The sequence below is a fragment of the Micromesistius poutassou genome (assembly GCF_964030765.1).
Source record: "Micromesistius poutassou genome assembly, chromosome: 6".
Classification (NCBI taxonomy): Eukaryota; Metazoa; Chordata; class Actinopteri; order Gadiformes; family Gadidae; genus Micromesistius; species Micromesistius poutassou.
This window is the reverse complement of record NC_140276.1, coordinates 10,945,906-10,963,405: the sequence shown is the minus strand read 5'-3', so window position 1 is coordinate 10,963,405 and position 17,500 is coordinate 10,945,906. Positions and strand designations below refer to the sequence as shown.

The 17,500-nt window shown below is 45.5% G+C and overlaps 1 protein-coding gene across 1 annotated transcript in view; it reads right to left on the bottom strand.

Moving 5' to 3' along the window:
• Positions 1 to 17,500, bottom strand: part of fat2 (FAT atypical cadherin 2) — a gene marked incomplete at both ends in the record, with an annotated part of 50,193 nt that overhangs the window by 22,386 nt on the left and 10,307 nt on the right. Inside the window, 11 exons of the mRNA XM_084468982.1 lie at positions 942 to 1,175; positions 1,660 to 1,813; positions 2,221 to 2,420; positions 3,707 to 4,100; positions 4,366 to 8,033; positions 8,435 to 8,645; positions 9,152 to 9,364; positions 10,017 to 10,079; positions 10,249 to 10,388; positions 14,906 to 15,113; positions 16,481 to 16,792. Coding sequence (XP_084325108.1) covers positions 942 to 1,175; positions 1,660 to 1,813; positions 2,221 to 2,420; positions 3,707 to 4,100; positions 4,366 to 8,033; positions 8,435 to 8,645; positions 9,152 to 9,364; positions 10,017 to 10,079; positions 10,249 to 10,388; positions 14,906 to 15,113; positions 16,481 to 16,792 — 5,797 coding nt within the window. The remainder of the gene's footprint in view (positions 1 to 941; positions 1,176 to 1,659; positions 1,814 to 2,220; positions 2,421 to 3,706; positions 4,101 to 4,365; positions 8,034 to 8,434; positions 8,646 to 9,151; positions 9,365 to 10,016; positions 10,080 to 10,248; positions 10,389 to 14,905; positions 15,114 to 16,480; positions 16,793 to 17,500) is intronic.

Here is a 17,500-nt window from a genome sequence, read left to right as displayed (position 1 = left end):
AAGGCTGAATAACCGGTCTACCGGTTATCTACCGGTCTAAAATCAACTCCTCTGCCTCCAACCCAAGGAAACAATTTTCCATGTTCTCTTCCCTCAAGAACATCACTGTATCTCTGTCTCCAATTGCCAGAAACCTGGGGCTCCAGGCAAGTGCCTGGTTTGCCTAACAGTACAGCCCGCCCCTGGGTAGGAGCAAGTTGAATTCCCTGTGGTTAATCAATGTCTCGAGCAAGGTACTTAAAGTGTAGCCATCTTGACTGGCACAAGGTGGATGTTCTGGATGCAGATGATCGTTCATACAGATGGTATTAAGTACCGATGGTATTTACTGCAGTGAATAATAAGTGGGAGTTAAGAATGAAAATACCTGCTGGAACAGGCCATGAAAATCTCTTATGTATACCACACACAAGCACACACACACACCCACACACAATGAAATATACACACATAGACACACAGTGGTACACACACCTGTACATGCACACAGATACACACCAAAACCAACACTTACACACACATACACAGACGACATGCATGGACACACACACAGACAGAGAGCTAGAGACACACACACACACACAAACACACTGAGCGTAGAGTTGATTGCAGTGTGTGTGTGTGTGTGTGAGGGAGAGTCGTCACAACTTGTTCTCACACACAATAAAGGGTTTCAGAAGGTTGTGATTCATCCGTTGTGCTGAAACTACACAATTACAATTTTAGTCATTACTTGTAAATGTCACAGTAAATGTAAGAGGCACCATTGAAGCAGATGTTACTGTACAGGTTGTTGGGGGGGTTAGGATGTTGTTAGGATTCAGTTTGCCCGGTACTAATTCAGCTTGGATAGTGTTGAGTGTCTGTAAGTTAATTTCATTCGGCTGCATTGAACCTGCATCGTGTGACCTGTTAGCATTTTAGCACGTTAGCCGTCTCACCAGTGTCGGGGTCCTTGGCGTAGAGGACAGCGAGCGGCGTCCGGACCGTGGTGTTGTCGAACACGGTCACCTCGTAGTGGTGCGAGGAGAACCGAGGGGGGTTGTCGTTCATGTCCTGGATCATCAGCAAAATGTCCGCCTGGCACGAACTCCCGCCGCCGTCCGTCGCCTTGACAACCAGGTTATGCTCTGCCTCTTGCTCGCGGTCCAACACGGCCATGGTGAAGAGCTCCCCTGGAGAGGGTAGAGGGAGATGAGTTAAGTCTGGGGGTCATCTCTTAATCTGTAACTTAACCGATATATACAACCGATATACACACACGCACGCACGCACGCACGCACGCACACACGCACACACGCACACACGCACACACACACACACACACACACACACACACACACACACACACACACACTGCTAGCTATTCCTGGTAGGAAGGCTCTTTGTGTTCATTCATTTCTATGGACACTATGCAGCAAGGCAGCCAGTTGTTGCTTCCTCGCCCGGCAAGAGTCAATATTGTCGCTATCTTTTTTTATACACGTCTTGGTGAAGTTACATAAGTCTATTTATGAGTTTGACTGCTTAAAGATCATGAGATGGTGACCAAAAAAAGTGAAGACATTTATTATGTTTTGGGTTCAACATCAAGGCCTACATAGATGTGAAACGCGTATTTTTCTCCTCATTGGCTGCGCGTTGGGGCGGCTGAGTTACCTGTCCGTTGGTCCAGATGGAACTTGTCTGCGTCAGGGCCGTGCAGGCTGTAGGAGACGAGGCCGTGAGCCCCCGTATCGCGGTCCGACGCCGACACTTTGAGGATGAACACATTGGACGGGGAGTTCTCCATCACCACCTCCGTGTACACAAGCTAGCCAAAAGAGAAGCCTTAGTGTTAGAGGCAGAGCACTGACACGACTATAGATACACTGTAAAACATGTCTACAGTGTAAAACATGTCTAAACTGGATTGATAACACTGTAAAACATACTATCTAACATAAACTCAGCTCAGGACACTGTAAAACATAAATACATCATAAACTGAACGGATGACACTGTAAAACGTGTATGCACAGTAAAACATCTCTAAACTGACTTGATGACACTATATAAAACATAAATATAATGTAAAGAATTAAAAAAGGTATATATATCTAAACTGACCTTATGACACAGTAATAATTATATACACTGTAAAAAATATATATAAATGTATATATACACTGTAAAACCTTGATCGAAACTAACATAGTGTAAGACATAATGAAAACTGACCTGTTGACACTCTGGGCTGTTGTCATTGACATCCAGCACGTGGATCTCGGCGGTGGCTAGCGCCTGAAACTTCCCGTCGGTGGCAGTGATCTGCAGGGTGTACCGGTCCTTCACCTCCCTATCCAGGGGCTCCTTCAGGATCAGCCCCCACTCCCCCTCTTCCTCTTGAATGATGGCAAATTGCCCCATAGGGTCCCCGTCTGCACAACACACCACACAGCACATGGTTGACGAGGAACCAATCACTGCAAGGCATAGTCTTGTGGTTACGGTGTTGACGTGACCTCCAGGTGAAAAAAGCGATCTGTGTTCGAGCCTGCAGCCTAACAATCTCTTGTACTATTGAGTCATTCAGCTGGTGGTTTTATCAAAAGACATTTACAGTGAATTGAGATACATATCTTCAAGGAGCAGGCAGGGTTTCGGGGGCATCTTGCTCAAGGATACCCACAGGAAGTGGTGTGGAATTGGTGTTTGAACACAGAAGGCTGTGAGTCATACGCCCTAACTTCTAAAGACTATATGGCTCCTCACCTGTATGCATGCTTGGACAAGAAGCCTAACCACTTACCTGCACCTTAATGACAAGTTTCTATCAAAATAATCGCAAAGTGACTAAATAGAAAATAATAGTAAAGAGCATAGCAACAGGTTAGCGCACTACCGGTTGAGCCAGATGAGATCACTGGCCTGAAACCACACGTGACGCTACGTGATGTTCTTTTTTTGGTGTTGTTCCTTATGGGTCCTGTTTTCAACATTTGCCTACTCTGTAATAAAGTCACTAATACAGCTTCCATCAGATCTCCTGTATTATTATAAAGATGAGTCTATGGGCTGACAATACAGGATCATCTTCTTTTTACGTTTTTGGGACGTATGCAGTGACTTCCTCAGTTGTCTAGATGTTAATGTTTCACTACATCATTATATAAGGTTTCGTAACAGCTTTCTTGCCGCCAGACCAGCGTGTGGGAAGGTACAGCAGTCGTTCCTGCTCTTAGCTTGAGGGAATCAGAGTTTCAGTCCTGTCAACCTGGTTCTGTGTGATCACATGTCACTCTACACATGCTGATTATAGAGATCAACTGGAGATTTGAAAGTATCCCAACCACTGTTTTAATTGATCCCACGGTTCCACAACTTGAAATAGTTTAATAATTGAGGAAGGGCACGCGTGACAAAGTCACACACACACACACGCACAGACAAACACACCCACTATGTGTTTTTTATATGTGGGCTAATGTGGGCTAATGTGGGCCTGTGAGACCTTTTGGCATTGCAATGTTTCATTATTATCTGTCTTATTATTATCTTCCTTTTACATTTTCTGTATGCATCTGCTTTTAATTTTTTGTTGTTGTTGTTGTTGCAAAAAAAAACAATGGTCGTAAAGCACTTAAAGCACTACTAACTGTAGCATGTTTATGCAATGCAGCATACAAATGGAGTTGAATTCAGTTTGAAGTGCGTGCGCACAAACCTGTGATGTAGCACGTCACCAGCCGGTTCTCCAGGGAGACGTCGGCGTCCGTGGTCGTCATGGAGGCGATGACACCACTGGGCCAGCGGTTCTCCATCGTGGAGCCGCGGAACACGTCCTCGGTGAAGCGCGGCGCGTTGTCGTTCTCGTCCGTCACCGTCACCTCCACCTCCACGGAGGAGGAGAGCGCTGCGTCGCCACCGTGGTCCGTGGCCACCACCAGGAAGCGGTACAGCCTCGCCGCCTCGCAGTCCACCGGGCGCGCCACCGTGATCCAGCCGCTGTCGCCGTCGATGGAGAACACGTCGTTGATGACGGGGTCGCCCCCGGGCGCCGGTTCCAGGCTGTAGGTCACCTGACCGTTGATGTCCATGTCCGGGTCGTTGGCGGTCACCTGGGAGCAGAAAGCGCTTATTTATTTTTTGGCATGGGTACTCATACAAAAGCCTTTGAATGCAATGCTTTTACACTAATTCTTTTTGACATAACATAAAAATGGTTTCAATGAAATTAATTTACCTTTACAAATTTGCTCACTTAACATTGCCTTCTTTTACCCTACTTCTAATTTACCCATCTTCACCCTCCACCCCATTCATCTATAATCCCCTTCTATCAACCCCCACATGATATCTCAGAGGTTTATTCCATCATCTCACCTGGATGACGGTGGTACCAGCAGGCATGTTCTCTGCCAGGTATGCCCGGTAGGGGTTTGCCTCAAACACGGGATGGTTATCATTCACATCTTGGACCTGGATGTTGACGGAGACCAGAGACGCCACCTCGGTACCGTTATGGTTCCCTTGAGCCAACACTTCAATCTGGTACCACTTTGTCCTTTCATGGTCGATGGTCTTCTCCACAAGCAGGGTGCCGCTCTCTTGGTCCAAGCTGAACACTTTGTCCTTGTTGCTGTCCACTGTGTTACCGTTCACCAGGCTGTATATGAGAGGGGTGTCCGAATTGGCCCTCACTATTCCGATCTCTGTGCCCAAGGGGACGTCCTCGGCGGCTGAGAAGGTGTACAGCGGCTCTGTGAATTTGGGAAGAGGAACCTCGGGAGCCACCACCTTCACCTGAAGGGGGACCGTCGAGTTGTAGAAGGGAAGCCCTCCATCACGGGCCTTCACCTTGAAGTTGAAGATCTTGTTCTCCATGCCGACCAGACTCTCCTTGATGCTGACCACGCCAGTGAAAGGGTTGACTTCGATGATGTCTTCCGTCACCTCCTCCGCCTCGTCCACCATGTAGGTGACGTCTGCGTTCTTACCCTCGTCTGCGTCGTAGGCCATGATCTGGATGACGGGGGAGCCTTTGTTGACGGTGGACTGGATGGACACCTGGTACTCGGTGGCCTTGAAGAGGGGAGCGTTGTCGTTCTCGTCGGTGAGGATGATCTTCACCGTGCAGAACGCCACCCTCCCTCCTCCGTCTTTAGCCATCACCTTAATGGCGACTACTCTCTGGGTCGGGTTCTCTCGGTCGAGCGGCTGTGTTGTGACAATCTGCCCATTGCTGTCGATGGCAAACTTGTCATCCGCTAGTTTATTAATGATGGTGTAGTCCACACTGCCGTACGGCCCGTCGTCAGGGTCTATGGCCGCCAAGCGGATCACGCGTGTTCCAGCATCAGCGTTTTCCGCCAGCTCGGCCTCATAGAGGTTCTGTTTGAAGTAGGGACTGTGTCGGTTACTGTTCATCATTTCTATATTAACTGGTGCTGTGTTCTGAAAGACTCCATCTGACACAGCCACCGTCAGGTTGTAGTAGGGGTTCAGATTTCTCTTACATACATTAGAGAAGGAGATTAGCCCAGACGATTCGTTGATGTTAAAGTGCCGGGCTTCGTTTCCGGAAAGGATTCTGTACTTGAGGTCATTCAAATCCTTGTCGTCTGGATCTGAGCCCTGAATTTTGATGACGATGTGCCCGCACTTAGCCATCTCGTCCAGTGTTACATCATACTGGGAATTGGGAAAATTTGGTGGGTTATCATTGACGTCAGTGACGTTAACGACGACATTGGCCTCACTACTAAGAGGAACAGTGCCGTTGTCAGTTACTTTGATTTTCAAATTAAATTGCTTAGTGCTTTCATGATCCAGTATCTGAGTGTTAACAATGAGTCCAGTGTCGGGGTCTAACTCAAAGAAATCTGTCTCATTCCCTTCAGTTTTTACCATTTGGAACGTCAGATCTTTATTTCTCTCAGAATCCCTGTCTGAGGCAAATAACATTAAAACAGAGCTGCCTACAGGAAGGCCCTCCGGAATGTCCACAGAGTACGGCAACTTTGAGAAAATCGGAGCGTTGTCATTTACGTCCTCCACTTCAATTTCAACGGAGGCTTCAGAGAAAGCTCCTGTCACAGAATCAGTGGCACGCACAGTCAAAACGTGCATGGACTGGCTCTCGTAGTCTAACGGGTTTGTAACAGTTAGCACTCCTGTTTTGAAATCTATATGGAAATGTTTTGTTGTGTTGTCCTCCTCCAGGCTATAAATGAGCCGATAGCCCTCTGGATTCCTAGCCTGCACGTGTAAAATGGTGGTGAAGGGGGGAACATTCTCTGGCACTTTAAGAGGATAAAGCAATGTCTGGAATACCGGATTTGTTCGGTTTCTCAATTGGATGCTGAGTTGTGCTGTTGTGCTATGACTGGGTTCACCATTATCTTCGGCCAGGATGGTGAGGACATACTTGTTCAGAACATCAAAGTCAAGAGGACGTTGAAGGGACACATCACCAACCTTAGGGTCGATCCTGAAAAGACCAAAGTCTTCCTCAAGGGAGTAGATGATGGATTGATTTTCTCCCAGATCTCTGTCATTGGCCATTGCCTGATATAAAACATCCCCTGGCTCCGAGTCCTCTGAGACCAACATAGAGAACGGCAGGTTGAGAAACTGTGGGGCATTGTCATTCACGTCGTCTACGTAGACCTTGATCTGGGTTTTGGTCCTTCTGGGTGGCACCCTCAGGTCACGAACCTCGACGACTACCTCGTACATGTCCTGCTCCTCTCTGTCAAAAGGGACACCTGTGGTTTCAAGAATACCTGACGTTTGGGATATGGTGAACCGACCCTTCGGGTTCAGAACGGAATACACAAGAGGTTCGTTCAGGTGGCAGCCAGTGGGTCTGAGGGCTACTAAGGTTTTAACCAATGATTGGTTCTCCATAACCCTGGCTGAATAGGATTTCTCCCTAAATCCAAGGCCACTTTCTGTCAAGTTAAATAAATACACCTTGACAATAGCAGAGTCTTTATAGAGTCCATCGGTAGCTTTCACAACAAGCTCGTAATGCGGCCTGTACTCCAGGACATTGATCACGCTGATGACTCCAGTCTTGGGGTGGATTGAAAAGGCATCGTGAAGATTGCCCTCTGTGATGAAATAGGAGATTTCCGAGTCAGTGTCAATGGCCACAATCTGTAAAACCTCTGTGCCTGTGACAGCGGGGAAGATGATGGATGCCTCATATTCCGGTGCTGTGAAGTGTGGTGGGGAGTCATTCAGGTCCATGATGTGAATGGTGACCTTGGCAGCATGTTCCGCATACCGCGACGGCTCCCCAGAGTCCTTCACCTGCACACTGAAATGATGCACGGCCTTGGCCTCGAAATCCACTGGTGACGCTAAAGACAGTGTGCCCATGTTGAGGTCTATCTTGAAAACGTTAAGCGCCTCTGGTTCCACGATGTGATAGACCAAGAGGGAGTTTGAGTCTCTGTCTGCGTCCAAGGCCTGGATGACCAGCGGGGTGTTGCCCTCTCCCATAACCATGCTGTTGACATGAGCAGCCTCGCTGATCCGCCCCCGGTACTCCCGCTGCCGGAAGACGGGAGCGTTGTCGTTCTCGTCGATCACGTAGACATGGACGACCGCCTCGGACGAGGCCCCGGCCGAAGTAGAGGCCGTCACACGGAGCTTATACGAGTCGTGTTCCTCAAAGTCCAGGTGTTTCTGGACGGAAATTGAACCGGTGTAAGGGTTCATGTGAAAGGTCCCATTGGGGTTGCCGCTTTTGACACCATAGTGCACCGCTGCCGGGCTTGAGGCTGAAATGGTCACCAGCAAGGATCCAGGAGAGCTCAGCTCACTAATCTCCACAAAGTACTCCTCAGCTGTAAAGGCTGGAGGGGTTTGTTCAGAGATGAGGACAGAGATGTGGATGGAGCAGATGTCGCTACGCTGGGGGAAACCCTGGTCGGTGGCCTTCACAGTCAGGTGGAACTTCTCTTGGGGCTGGAGGACCAAAGGTTTGGTTAAACTGATGGATCCCAGCACTGGGTCAATGGAAAAGAGATGGTCGATGTTCCCTGTAAGGAGACAGAAGAAAATATGAGGTTGTTCATGTGTTTCAGAGGGAAAGTTGAAGTCATAAATATTAAGATAATGAGCCAGTACACTTTTTACACAGGAAAATCTTGAATATTAACAGGCCTTTGATTGGGAAAATTAAACCCAGAGTGGCAGCCAGCTTTGTTGGAATATAGATTGTCCAAGGCAATGAAAGAAACTGACAAATTCTCTCTTTAAAACTGATTTTTTTAGGTTGCTTGCATTGCTGTAGAAAAAACAGGGCTACAGCCTGTGAACAAAACGCTGCAGTTCTACCAAGAAAGGGAAATAAAAACCCACTGGGTAATTGTGAAGCTGACGGATGTAGGAACAGAGAATACTAATCCTACTGCTACCCAACACAAAGACCTCCACTCACCGGATTGCAGAGAATAGGTGATGTCAGCGTTGCTCCCCGTGTCCTTGTCCAGCGCCTTGACCTGAATAACCTGTGACCCCGTTGCTGCCATGTTGGAGAGGATGGCCTCAAAGCGGGGACTCAGAAATATGGGGGAGTGGTCGTTGCAGTCCTCCACATACACCACCACCCTCGCAAAGTTCCTCTTCACCGGGATGTCCTGGTCGCGGACCTGTGAAGACGCAAGGCATTGCAATTGTTAATATTTCGTATTTAAATTGAATGTGTAGTGTAACTGGAATAGAGCTGTGCTAGTGGAAAATATTTGTGGTCATGTCTTTTTGTTATTTTTTTTCATTTAGTAATTTGTTGTGAAATGTCATTATCAGGAGACATTGATTCGATGATTCGTTTGAAACTGTCACAGTGTTTCTCATGCAAGACCTCGCAAAACTTTTTCATAAGCCGAGGTTACAGTTTATCTATGTTCATTCAGGATTTTACAGGACTACTACAACCCTCTTGAGTCTCCTCAATACGCCAGAGTATCGCCAACATTTACTTTGAAAAGCACTTTTTGATTTTTATGTAGCCACTCAAATTGTGATTGCTTATATAGAAGCTACTTTTAATAGAAGCTACTTCTATAAATGACCCAATGTCAATGTGTTTCCGTTCAGTTCTGTTCCCCTGATCATACATCACACATGCACTCCTCTGAGTCCCATGCTGCTTTACCATGATGACGAGCGTATGGACGGTGATGTCTTCGTAGTCCAGCGTCTCAGTCAGGACCAGCACTCCGCTCTTGGGGTCCAGGTGGAAGTACTTGAGGCTGTTAGGGTGGAGGCTGCTGTGTATGGAGTAGACGAGCTTGCTGTTGAAGTCCTGGTCCTCAGCACTGATCTGCAGGATGTCCTTCCAGGGAGAGGTGTCCTCTGGGACACGGACCTAAGAGATCAGAGACCAGAGACCAGTTTAGTGCCAAGAGACCGGACAGGATCAGAGAGCAGATCAGAGAGAAGATCAGAGAGCAGATAGGATCAGACACTAGCAATAAACTAATAAAAAAAATAATTCTGACCAAGTAAGAATAGTAATATATATGATATAATATAATATATATATAATATATGTATGACATAATATATATATATATGTATATATATATATATATATATATATATATATATATACATATATATATATATTATAGAATATACATAACATGTAATATAATAATAATAATATTAATAATAATAATAATAATAATACAAATAATAATGACATTTACAATTGCATCCCTATAAGAGACCAGACCAGAGACCAGACAGTTGTTTGAGACCCTAACACAGACTCAAATCAACTTAGATTGATAGAAAAGATTTACCTGCCTATTATTTGACTTGTGTACTATCATTATTGTGCTGATTGTAATCCTCTCTGAAGCCATCAGAGCATGACAATGAACCAATAGCTCTATAAACTATAACACTGACTGTCAACACATGACAGTCATCCCCTTCATCATCTATACCAGGTTAACTTGTACTTTCTCAGTCTTTCCAGAGCATTCAGTCACGTGACCAGCGGTGAACCTTACCTCGTACAGCGGCTTCAGGAAGGCGGGGCGGTGCTGGTTCATGTCCAGCACACGGATGTAGGCCTGGGGGTGGAGCAGAACAAAGTCAGTGATGGGGACTGAAGGGGCGCGGTGAAAGTGTATTGGCGTTGACGACGCAGAAACAGGAACAGTGTTTCTGTTTTCAGACACAGTCTGTGTGTCTGTGTGTGTGCGCATGCTATTGTGTGTGTGTGTGTGTGTGTGTGTGGACCTGTGTGGTGGCGGTGTGATGTCCGTCCGTGACGCTGACGGTCAGGTTGTAGTTGGAGTGGCGCGCGGCGTCCAGGCGGCGAGCGATGAGAATGGTGCCCATGTTCCTCTGGATGTCAAAGTCATGATCTTCATCACCACCTAGGGGAGAGAGAGAGAGAGAGAGAGAGAGAGAGAGAGAGAGAGAGAGAGAGAGAGAGAGAGAGAGATGGGGAGAGAGAGAGAGAGAGAGAGAGAGATGGGGGGAGAGAGAGAAGGAATGAAGTGGGGAGAGGTGGAGAGTGGAGAGGGGAGTCATACAGAAGGCAAAAAAGGAAGGAAAATAAGGACACGGATAAAGTGTGTTGATTTTGAAGTAATCTTCTATAACAGTGGGCTCCCCGGCCTGTTGAGTGCCATCCATCCAGAACCTGTCATACCCTGAGGGGATTCACCACATGAACGTTGATCCAAAACCGCCACCTGGATCCGTCCTACGCTCTGTGTGTGTACTGGTGTGATTGTCTGTGTGTGTGTGTGTGTGTGTGTGTGTGTGTGTGTGTGTGTGTGTGTGTGTGTGTGAGTATGTGCGTGCGTGTGCACAATAGCCCTTTTCTTATTTCCAATCTTTTTCTTTTCCATCTACCTTTCTTTCTGTCCACCTCATCCTCTTGCTCATCCAGCTCTCTCTATCTCTCCCTTTCTCCCCCCATCTCTCTCTAGTCCCACCCCTCTGCCTCTCTGTATCCCTCTCTCCCCCATATTTCTCTCTCTCTCTCTCTCTCTCTCTCTCTCTCTCTCTCTCTCTCATTCTGTCTCTCTCTCTCTCTCTGTCTCCTCCCTGCTTTATTTCTCTCATCAGTGCCATATCTCCCTCTTTCCACCCGCCCCTTCCCTATGCTCATGACACACTTGTTTCCGGGGGAAGCATTTGGCGGGGACACGCCTCAAGCAGAATGCTACCTCAGGAGGGCTCAAACTCCAGGCCCAGATGGTGTTTATCGGAGAGAATGAAATGTCAAGGCTCACGATGTCCTGCTTTTCTACATAAAAACCCACGATACATGACATACTTTTTCCAGCAATACAGGGTGTAGCAGAGGACATCAGGAGTGGAGGGAAGAAAGTGTGTTCTTATTGGGTGACAGGTTAGAGGGGAAGGGGAAGTGTAAGGGTACACTGTAAAAAATAAAAAGTGAATTCAACTTGAAATTTCAAGGCAACTGTCTGCACAGGATTTTTGGGTTTTCATGTCAACTTCTAAGTTTTGAAGAAAATATCAGTTGTGCCAACTTAATTCTTATAGTTGTACCAGCTAATTTCAAAGTTGAGACAACTATGTTTTTTGGTCCAAATAACTTGTCTTTCATAACAATGAAAGTTTCAGAAATCTAATTGTACACACTAAGAAAGTCAATATTATGTTGAATCATTCATGTGTAAAAACATCCATTTTGAGTTTTTCTTACAAAGGAAATCCTATTTACAATTACACAAATGGACAATAAACCAGCTTTTTCATTTTAAACAATTTTGCATGTTTATATTTCACCATGAGGGTAATAAACAGCTTTAAAACTTAGGATGCCATAGGATTCATAGGATCCCATATGTGACACGCTGGCTCTATGCATGCAACATAAACTGGAGAGACCACGCTGTTTCAACAACAATAAAGAATTTATTTTGAAATAAATATAATAAGAAGTGTGGTGCAAGTCAGTATAAATTAAAGTAACCAAAAAGGTCATGCGAAGATCAGTCCATGTGTTACAAACAAAGGAACAAAGGAAATCAAATGCCTGGAAGAGGGAGAAGTCAGGTCTGTTGTCTGGGCAGGCTCTATATACTGCGGTCCCGGTCCAACCCACACCTGCCAACAATCTCCTAATTAGTAGGGAGAGCAACACAGGCATACAAATAGCAGGGGCGGGGTCAAGGACCCACCTGGGTCATCACATCCCCCCTCTTAAAACAAGTAGAAACAACCAAAAACAACAAAAACTCAACCACCACCACCAGCTATCTCCAACCAACACTCATACACACTACCACTCCTCTCGCCTACCAGTCTCCGGACCTCCTGTCCCACAGAAAAACCCAAGGCCCAAGCACTTTAAGAGGGATTGGGGAGGAGTGAAATAATAACATGCATGAAATCAACCACCTATTTCACTCGCTAACGCATGGGAAGTTGGAACCATAGGATTCAATTCGGATTAGTTTATTTTGCCAACTCAGTTTATGGAGTGAGATCAACTTTTAACCAGAAATGTTTGGAAGTTAGTTGAAACAGCTCAAATAAACAGTTTACAGTGCAACTTGTAGTTTTATGTTCACTCAATGTAAAAATCCTTTTAAGACCAGCAATTTCAAGTTAGCGTTTTTACAGTGTAATAATTTCCAGGTAAAGGGCCATTTCCACCCCTTCCCGCTCCCCCTTTCACCTCCCCCTTGTTTTTGCACGTTCATGTGAGGGGTAGGGCTGTCTCAATTCTCATTTGGGTTAAGGGCTAGGGCCAAGACGTAGGGCTACGTAGCCCTTGAAATGAAGCTTCCGAAGGACCACACTTGAAAGGGAAGGCTTTGAGGAAAAGCCGGCCGGCAAATTTGGCAGCTGTCATGAATCATTACTAGTTACTACTATCATTAACTCACGGACTCATGCTGTCAAGTTGACTGTAATATTCTGACCTCTGTCGACGTAGCAGTCCACGAGCGTCAAGCGATGGTAATAGAGGGGTGTCTCATTTCTTAGGGGGAACTTACCCCCTCTGTATTGAGGGGCAATGGGATTGCCCCTAAAAGTAACTGACTGAATGTCTCAGTGACCAGGAGAGACGTTTACAGGATTCTGTCCCATGTTTCTGTCTCTTTCCTTATCTGTTCATCCCTCTGACTCTTTCTCTACTGCTCTCTCTCATGTATTTCTTTAACGCTAAGGGTCAACTGTGAATACTCCTCGGAGCATTGACTAAGTGACTAAGCCAAAGTGAATTGAGATGAGTTACACATTCAGGAGCAGGTAGGGGTTAAGGCATCTCAAGGATGCCTGCAGGTGGACTGTGGACACTGAGGATCAAACCAAGAACCTTTTGGTTAGGGGTCAACACTATTCTGTCTTTGAATATACTGCTATTACACTATCACGGCAGGATGAGGAGAGAAGATGAGAGTATAAAGAGGAGGAGAGGGGAGCAGAGTAGAGAGGAGAGGAGAGGAGGAAAGAGGAGGACAAGGCTGAAGAGGAGAGAGGAGAGGAGCAGGGAAAAGAAGAGAAATGAGAGGGGGGAGGAGGGAAAACAGAACAGAACAGGTGGTCTGGCAGGTGAAGAGAGAGAAGAAGCTGATAATCTTTATCACACCTCCCGCTGCCTCTCGTCATCTCTCTCCCTCTCCCTCTCCTCATCTCTCTCTTTCCTCGTCACGCTTTTCCTTCCTCTAATCTCCCCTTCACCTCTGCGGTCCCCTCTCCATCAATCCTCTCATCTTTATTTCCACAACAACACACTTATCCTTTTGTAATCTTACAGCTCAATACAAGTGAGTGACACATGACAAAGTAGCCGGCCTGTGGTTACGTGTCGACCTACACAAAGCTGTACAAAACTAGCAAGCTAGTGTACAGCAAGCTAGTGTATACTAGCAAGCTAGAGTATAGGAAAATTATTGTACTATTTGGCAACAGTCGAGTCCAGAGTGTGATATTGCTTGAGCAACCTGAGCTCCAACCAGTATCCAACTCCTCAGAGTGGAGAAACCAATTCTCTGATCAAGCTTTTTCTGTAGAGGCAAAACTTGCAACTTGGAAACTGTATGGACTCTCATTGAATCGGACACCTCAGTAAACACATCATGTGTCTGGAGTGAAGAAAATGTGACCCAGCATTCCTCCCTCCTCCTCCTCCACTTTATTCTGCTGAGTTCTGGGTAGAGGAACGCCACCACGCTTGGTTAGATGCTCATCTGGATGGACCGTACCCAAGACGCTGCCAGCCCTATAGCCCTGGCGCTGCGCTAGTCAGCAATATAAGCTAAGTGGCAAAACTCTGAATGTCAGATATCACTTTAGCATACACGCAGGTGGGAATAGAGAAGAAGGCATGTCGGCGGCAAGAGCTCCAGGGCAACACTGTTTTTCTCTTTAGTGAAAGGTCAGCATTTCTCAGAAGAAAATATGATTTTAGCATTTCGTCTTACTGATAGATTGCTATCGGTGTGTGTGTGTGTGTGTGTGTGTGTGTGTGTGTGTGTGTGTGTGTGTGTGTGTGTGTCTGTCTGTCTGTCTGTCTGTGTGTGTATGCATGTGTGTTATTTTTGGATGTGCTTTTGTGTGCTTAAGTTTTATATATATATATATATATATATATATATATATATATATATATATGTGTGTGTGTGTGTGTTTATGTTTTGTTATATGTGTGTGTGTGTGTGTGTGTGTGTGTGTGTATACGTGTGTCTTTTTGCTCCACTTGCTTAAAATGTGGGACAATCTCAGGTTGTCTTTATGTACTGTATGTATCTTAACATATCTTTGCGTAAGTTTGTGTCTGTGTATGATCTGTTTTACGTGTGTGTGTGTGTGTGCGTGCATGCGTGCTTGCATGTGTGTGTGTGTGTGTGTGTGTGTGTGTGTGTGTGTGTGTGTGTGTGTGTGTGTGTATTTATCCTCTCACCTGTGATGGTGAACCACTTCAACCTTTGCGTCTCCGTCATGATAATACCGACCATGTGGGTGACAGGCTCGGTTTCCATGACGGCGAAAGTGAACTGCGGCTCGTCGAAAGTCATTGGCTCGGAGGAGGCCGTCGGCACGGAGACCCACTCCACGTCCAGGCGTGCGGTTGATGACTGCGATGGACTCCCGCCGTCTGTGGCTTTGATCTGAAAACCCATGAGAATAGATTGACATTGCTACTATAACTATTATGTGCATATATACTGTATATAATATTTTTTATACACATCATATTGTGTTGTATAATATTGTACCATATCATGTCATATATTATCATATTGTATAATATTGTAGCATATATCGCTTTACAAGTAGGAACCAATCAAATCATAATCAAGGATTTTATGGATGCATCATCCTATTCTATGTTATGAATTTTAATATAATGCATTATATTTAATTCACGCTGTCAGATCTCTGTGTATTATGCCTTAGTAGTTCAGGCTCTCTTTGTTTGTGTCTGTGGATAGAAGTGACTACTATACTGAATGTCTAATTTGCCGTTGATCCAAACCATCCCTCAACATTGATGTTGTTAAAGAACAACCACAAAGACATTGTATCTGACTACAGTGTGTGTGCGTTCCAGTTTCTCTGTCATGCAGTGTGTGTGTGTGTGTGTGGGTGTGTGTGTGCGTGTGTGTTTATGTGTGAGTGTGTGTGTGTCCATTTATGTATGCATATGTGTGCGTCAGGTCTACAAACACCATGATGCTCTGGGCTGTAATTACTCCATCTATCTATTATACATGAAATTCCATATTCATTCCATTCTGGACCATACACATTTTATAATGCAGACGTATACTGGAGAGCCATGGGAATGCAAATACTTTCCCTGACAGTGCTGCCAATTTTTATTTATTCACCATACATGTGGTTTAAGCAAGGCCACGCTTAAACTGGAACAAATGCAGAAATTGTGATGTGAGTCACCAGGATATGTGTGAATGTGTGTATGAATGGTTGCTTGGACAAGGGCGTCTGCTAAATTCCAGAAATAATAAATAATATAAAGAATAAAATGTTGCATTTGCCAAGGTTAAATGATTAGTGATCAAGAAATGTTACTGTAAGCGAGACTAATGACGTCAGACCCTGATTTCTCAGATTTTATTCAAACCTGTCCGTGAACACAATCTCAGTTTGGTTAGCCTTGGAGCTGTTCTTAGTGGTGTGTCACAAGTGTAAATACTCTCTGTTTATTTACAGCCACAACTTTATTGCTTTAAACTTGTAAGCCTACAATATACTGTAGTTATCTTCTCTCAATTGACTTTGCCATCCCTCCAGATTTATCTAGGTTAACGCTTGCCCTCAAGATTAGACGAGTCACTTAACTAAACTAAAAGGGTAACGCTAAGGTGGCTATGGCATATTCAGGATGAAAACATTGTTGCCAACCAAGACATACTGTATAATTATAAGTCAACCAATTTTCTGAGTAGGCGATTAGCGGACACGTAAAAAAGTTTAATTAGTAAAACAAAAAAAATCACTGAAATGCGTTTACCGTGAGAATGCTATAGTTTCCCGCCCAAAAGGGGCCCTGAGACGTCACTGCCCCGGTGCGCGGGTCAATCCGGAACCTGTCGTCCGTGTTGTCATGGAGACTGTAGGTGACCTCTGCGTTTGTGCCCGCGTCGTCGTCGCGGGCCACCATGCGACACACTTCCTGCGTGGTGGCGTGCGTCCGCTGCTCGGGCAGAGTGATGTGGAACAGCTTGTCGGTGAACTTGGGCCGGTTGTCATTCTGGTCCAGGACCCGGATGATCACCGTGGCGGTGGAGCTCAGCGCTGGCGACCCATCGTCTGAAACGATGACCTAGGAGGAGGGGGCAGAAAACAAGTGATCACTGGTGTGATCCAGCGGTTAGCACCAATGGCTAGCAGCCCAAGGGGCCTGGGTTCAAACGGTGAGGATTAAGAAAGGCCTTAGTACATATTGGGTCGCGGGAGAATGCTTACGTATAAACAATAGATCTTTGATTTTGACGTAAAAAATGGTTCAATGTGCATGCCTTGGGATATTGATATTACTAGAAGTTGGTTGGGTTAAAACGATGTGTGTGCAAGGAAGCAGAAGCACAAAGAGTTGAAGAATGAGTAGCAAAGATCTACCTCTATCTCTTACAGACCTAAAGACGAGACCACACCCGAAAAAGGTTTGGAACCACTTTGTTAGCCCGACATTCACATCACTGCTGATTGAGCACCTGAGAGCTATGATTGGTCATTCAGGTTTGACAATTACCTCAATAGAAGGTAGACAGCGGAGTATACACCATAATTGGTACAACTAAGTGGAAAAAAGCTTTGCCAACTAAGTCCCTTGTTTGTGGGTTTAGGGCACACGACTCAAACAACATGTCATTATGGTCATAATACCTGGAAGCAAATGGATTGTTTTTCTCCTACATATCTCAGACTATAAGTAGTTGGGGTTCACAGAGTTTCTGTGGAGGCTTTAGACAGCAGTGTTTATTTAGCGGCTATCACAATGTTAAAAGGAAGGTCTTTAGTTAATTTCTAT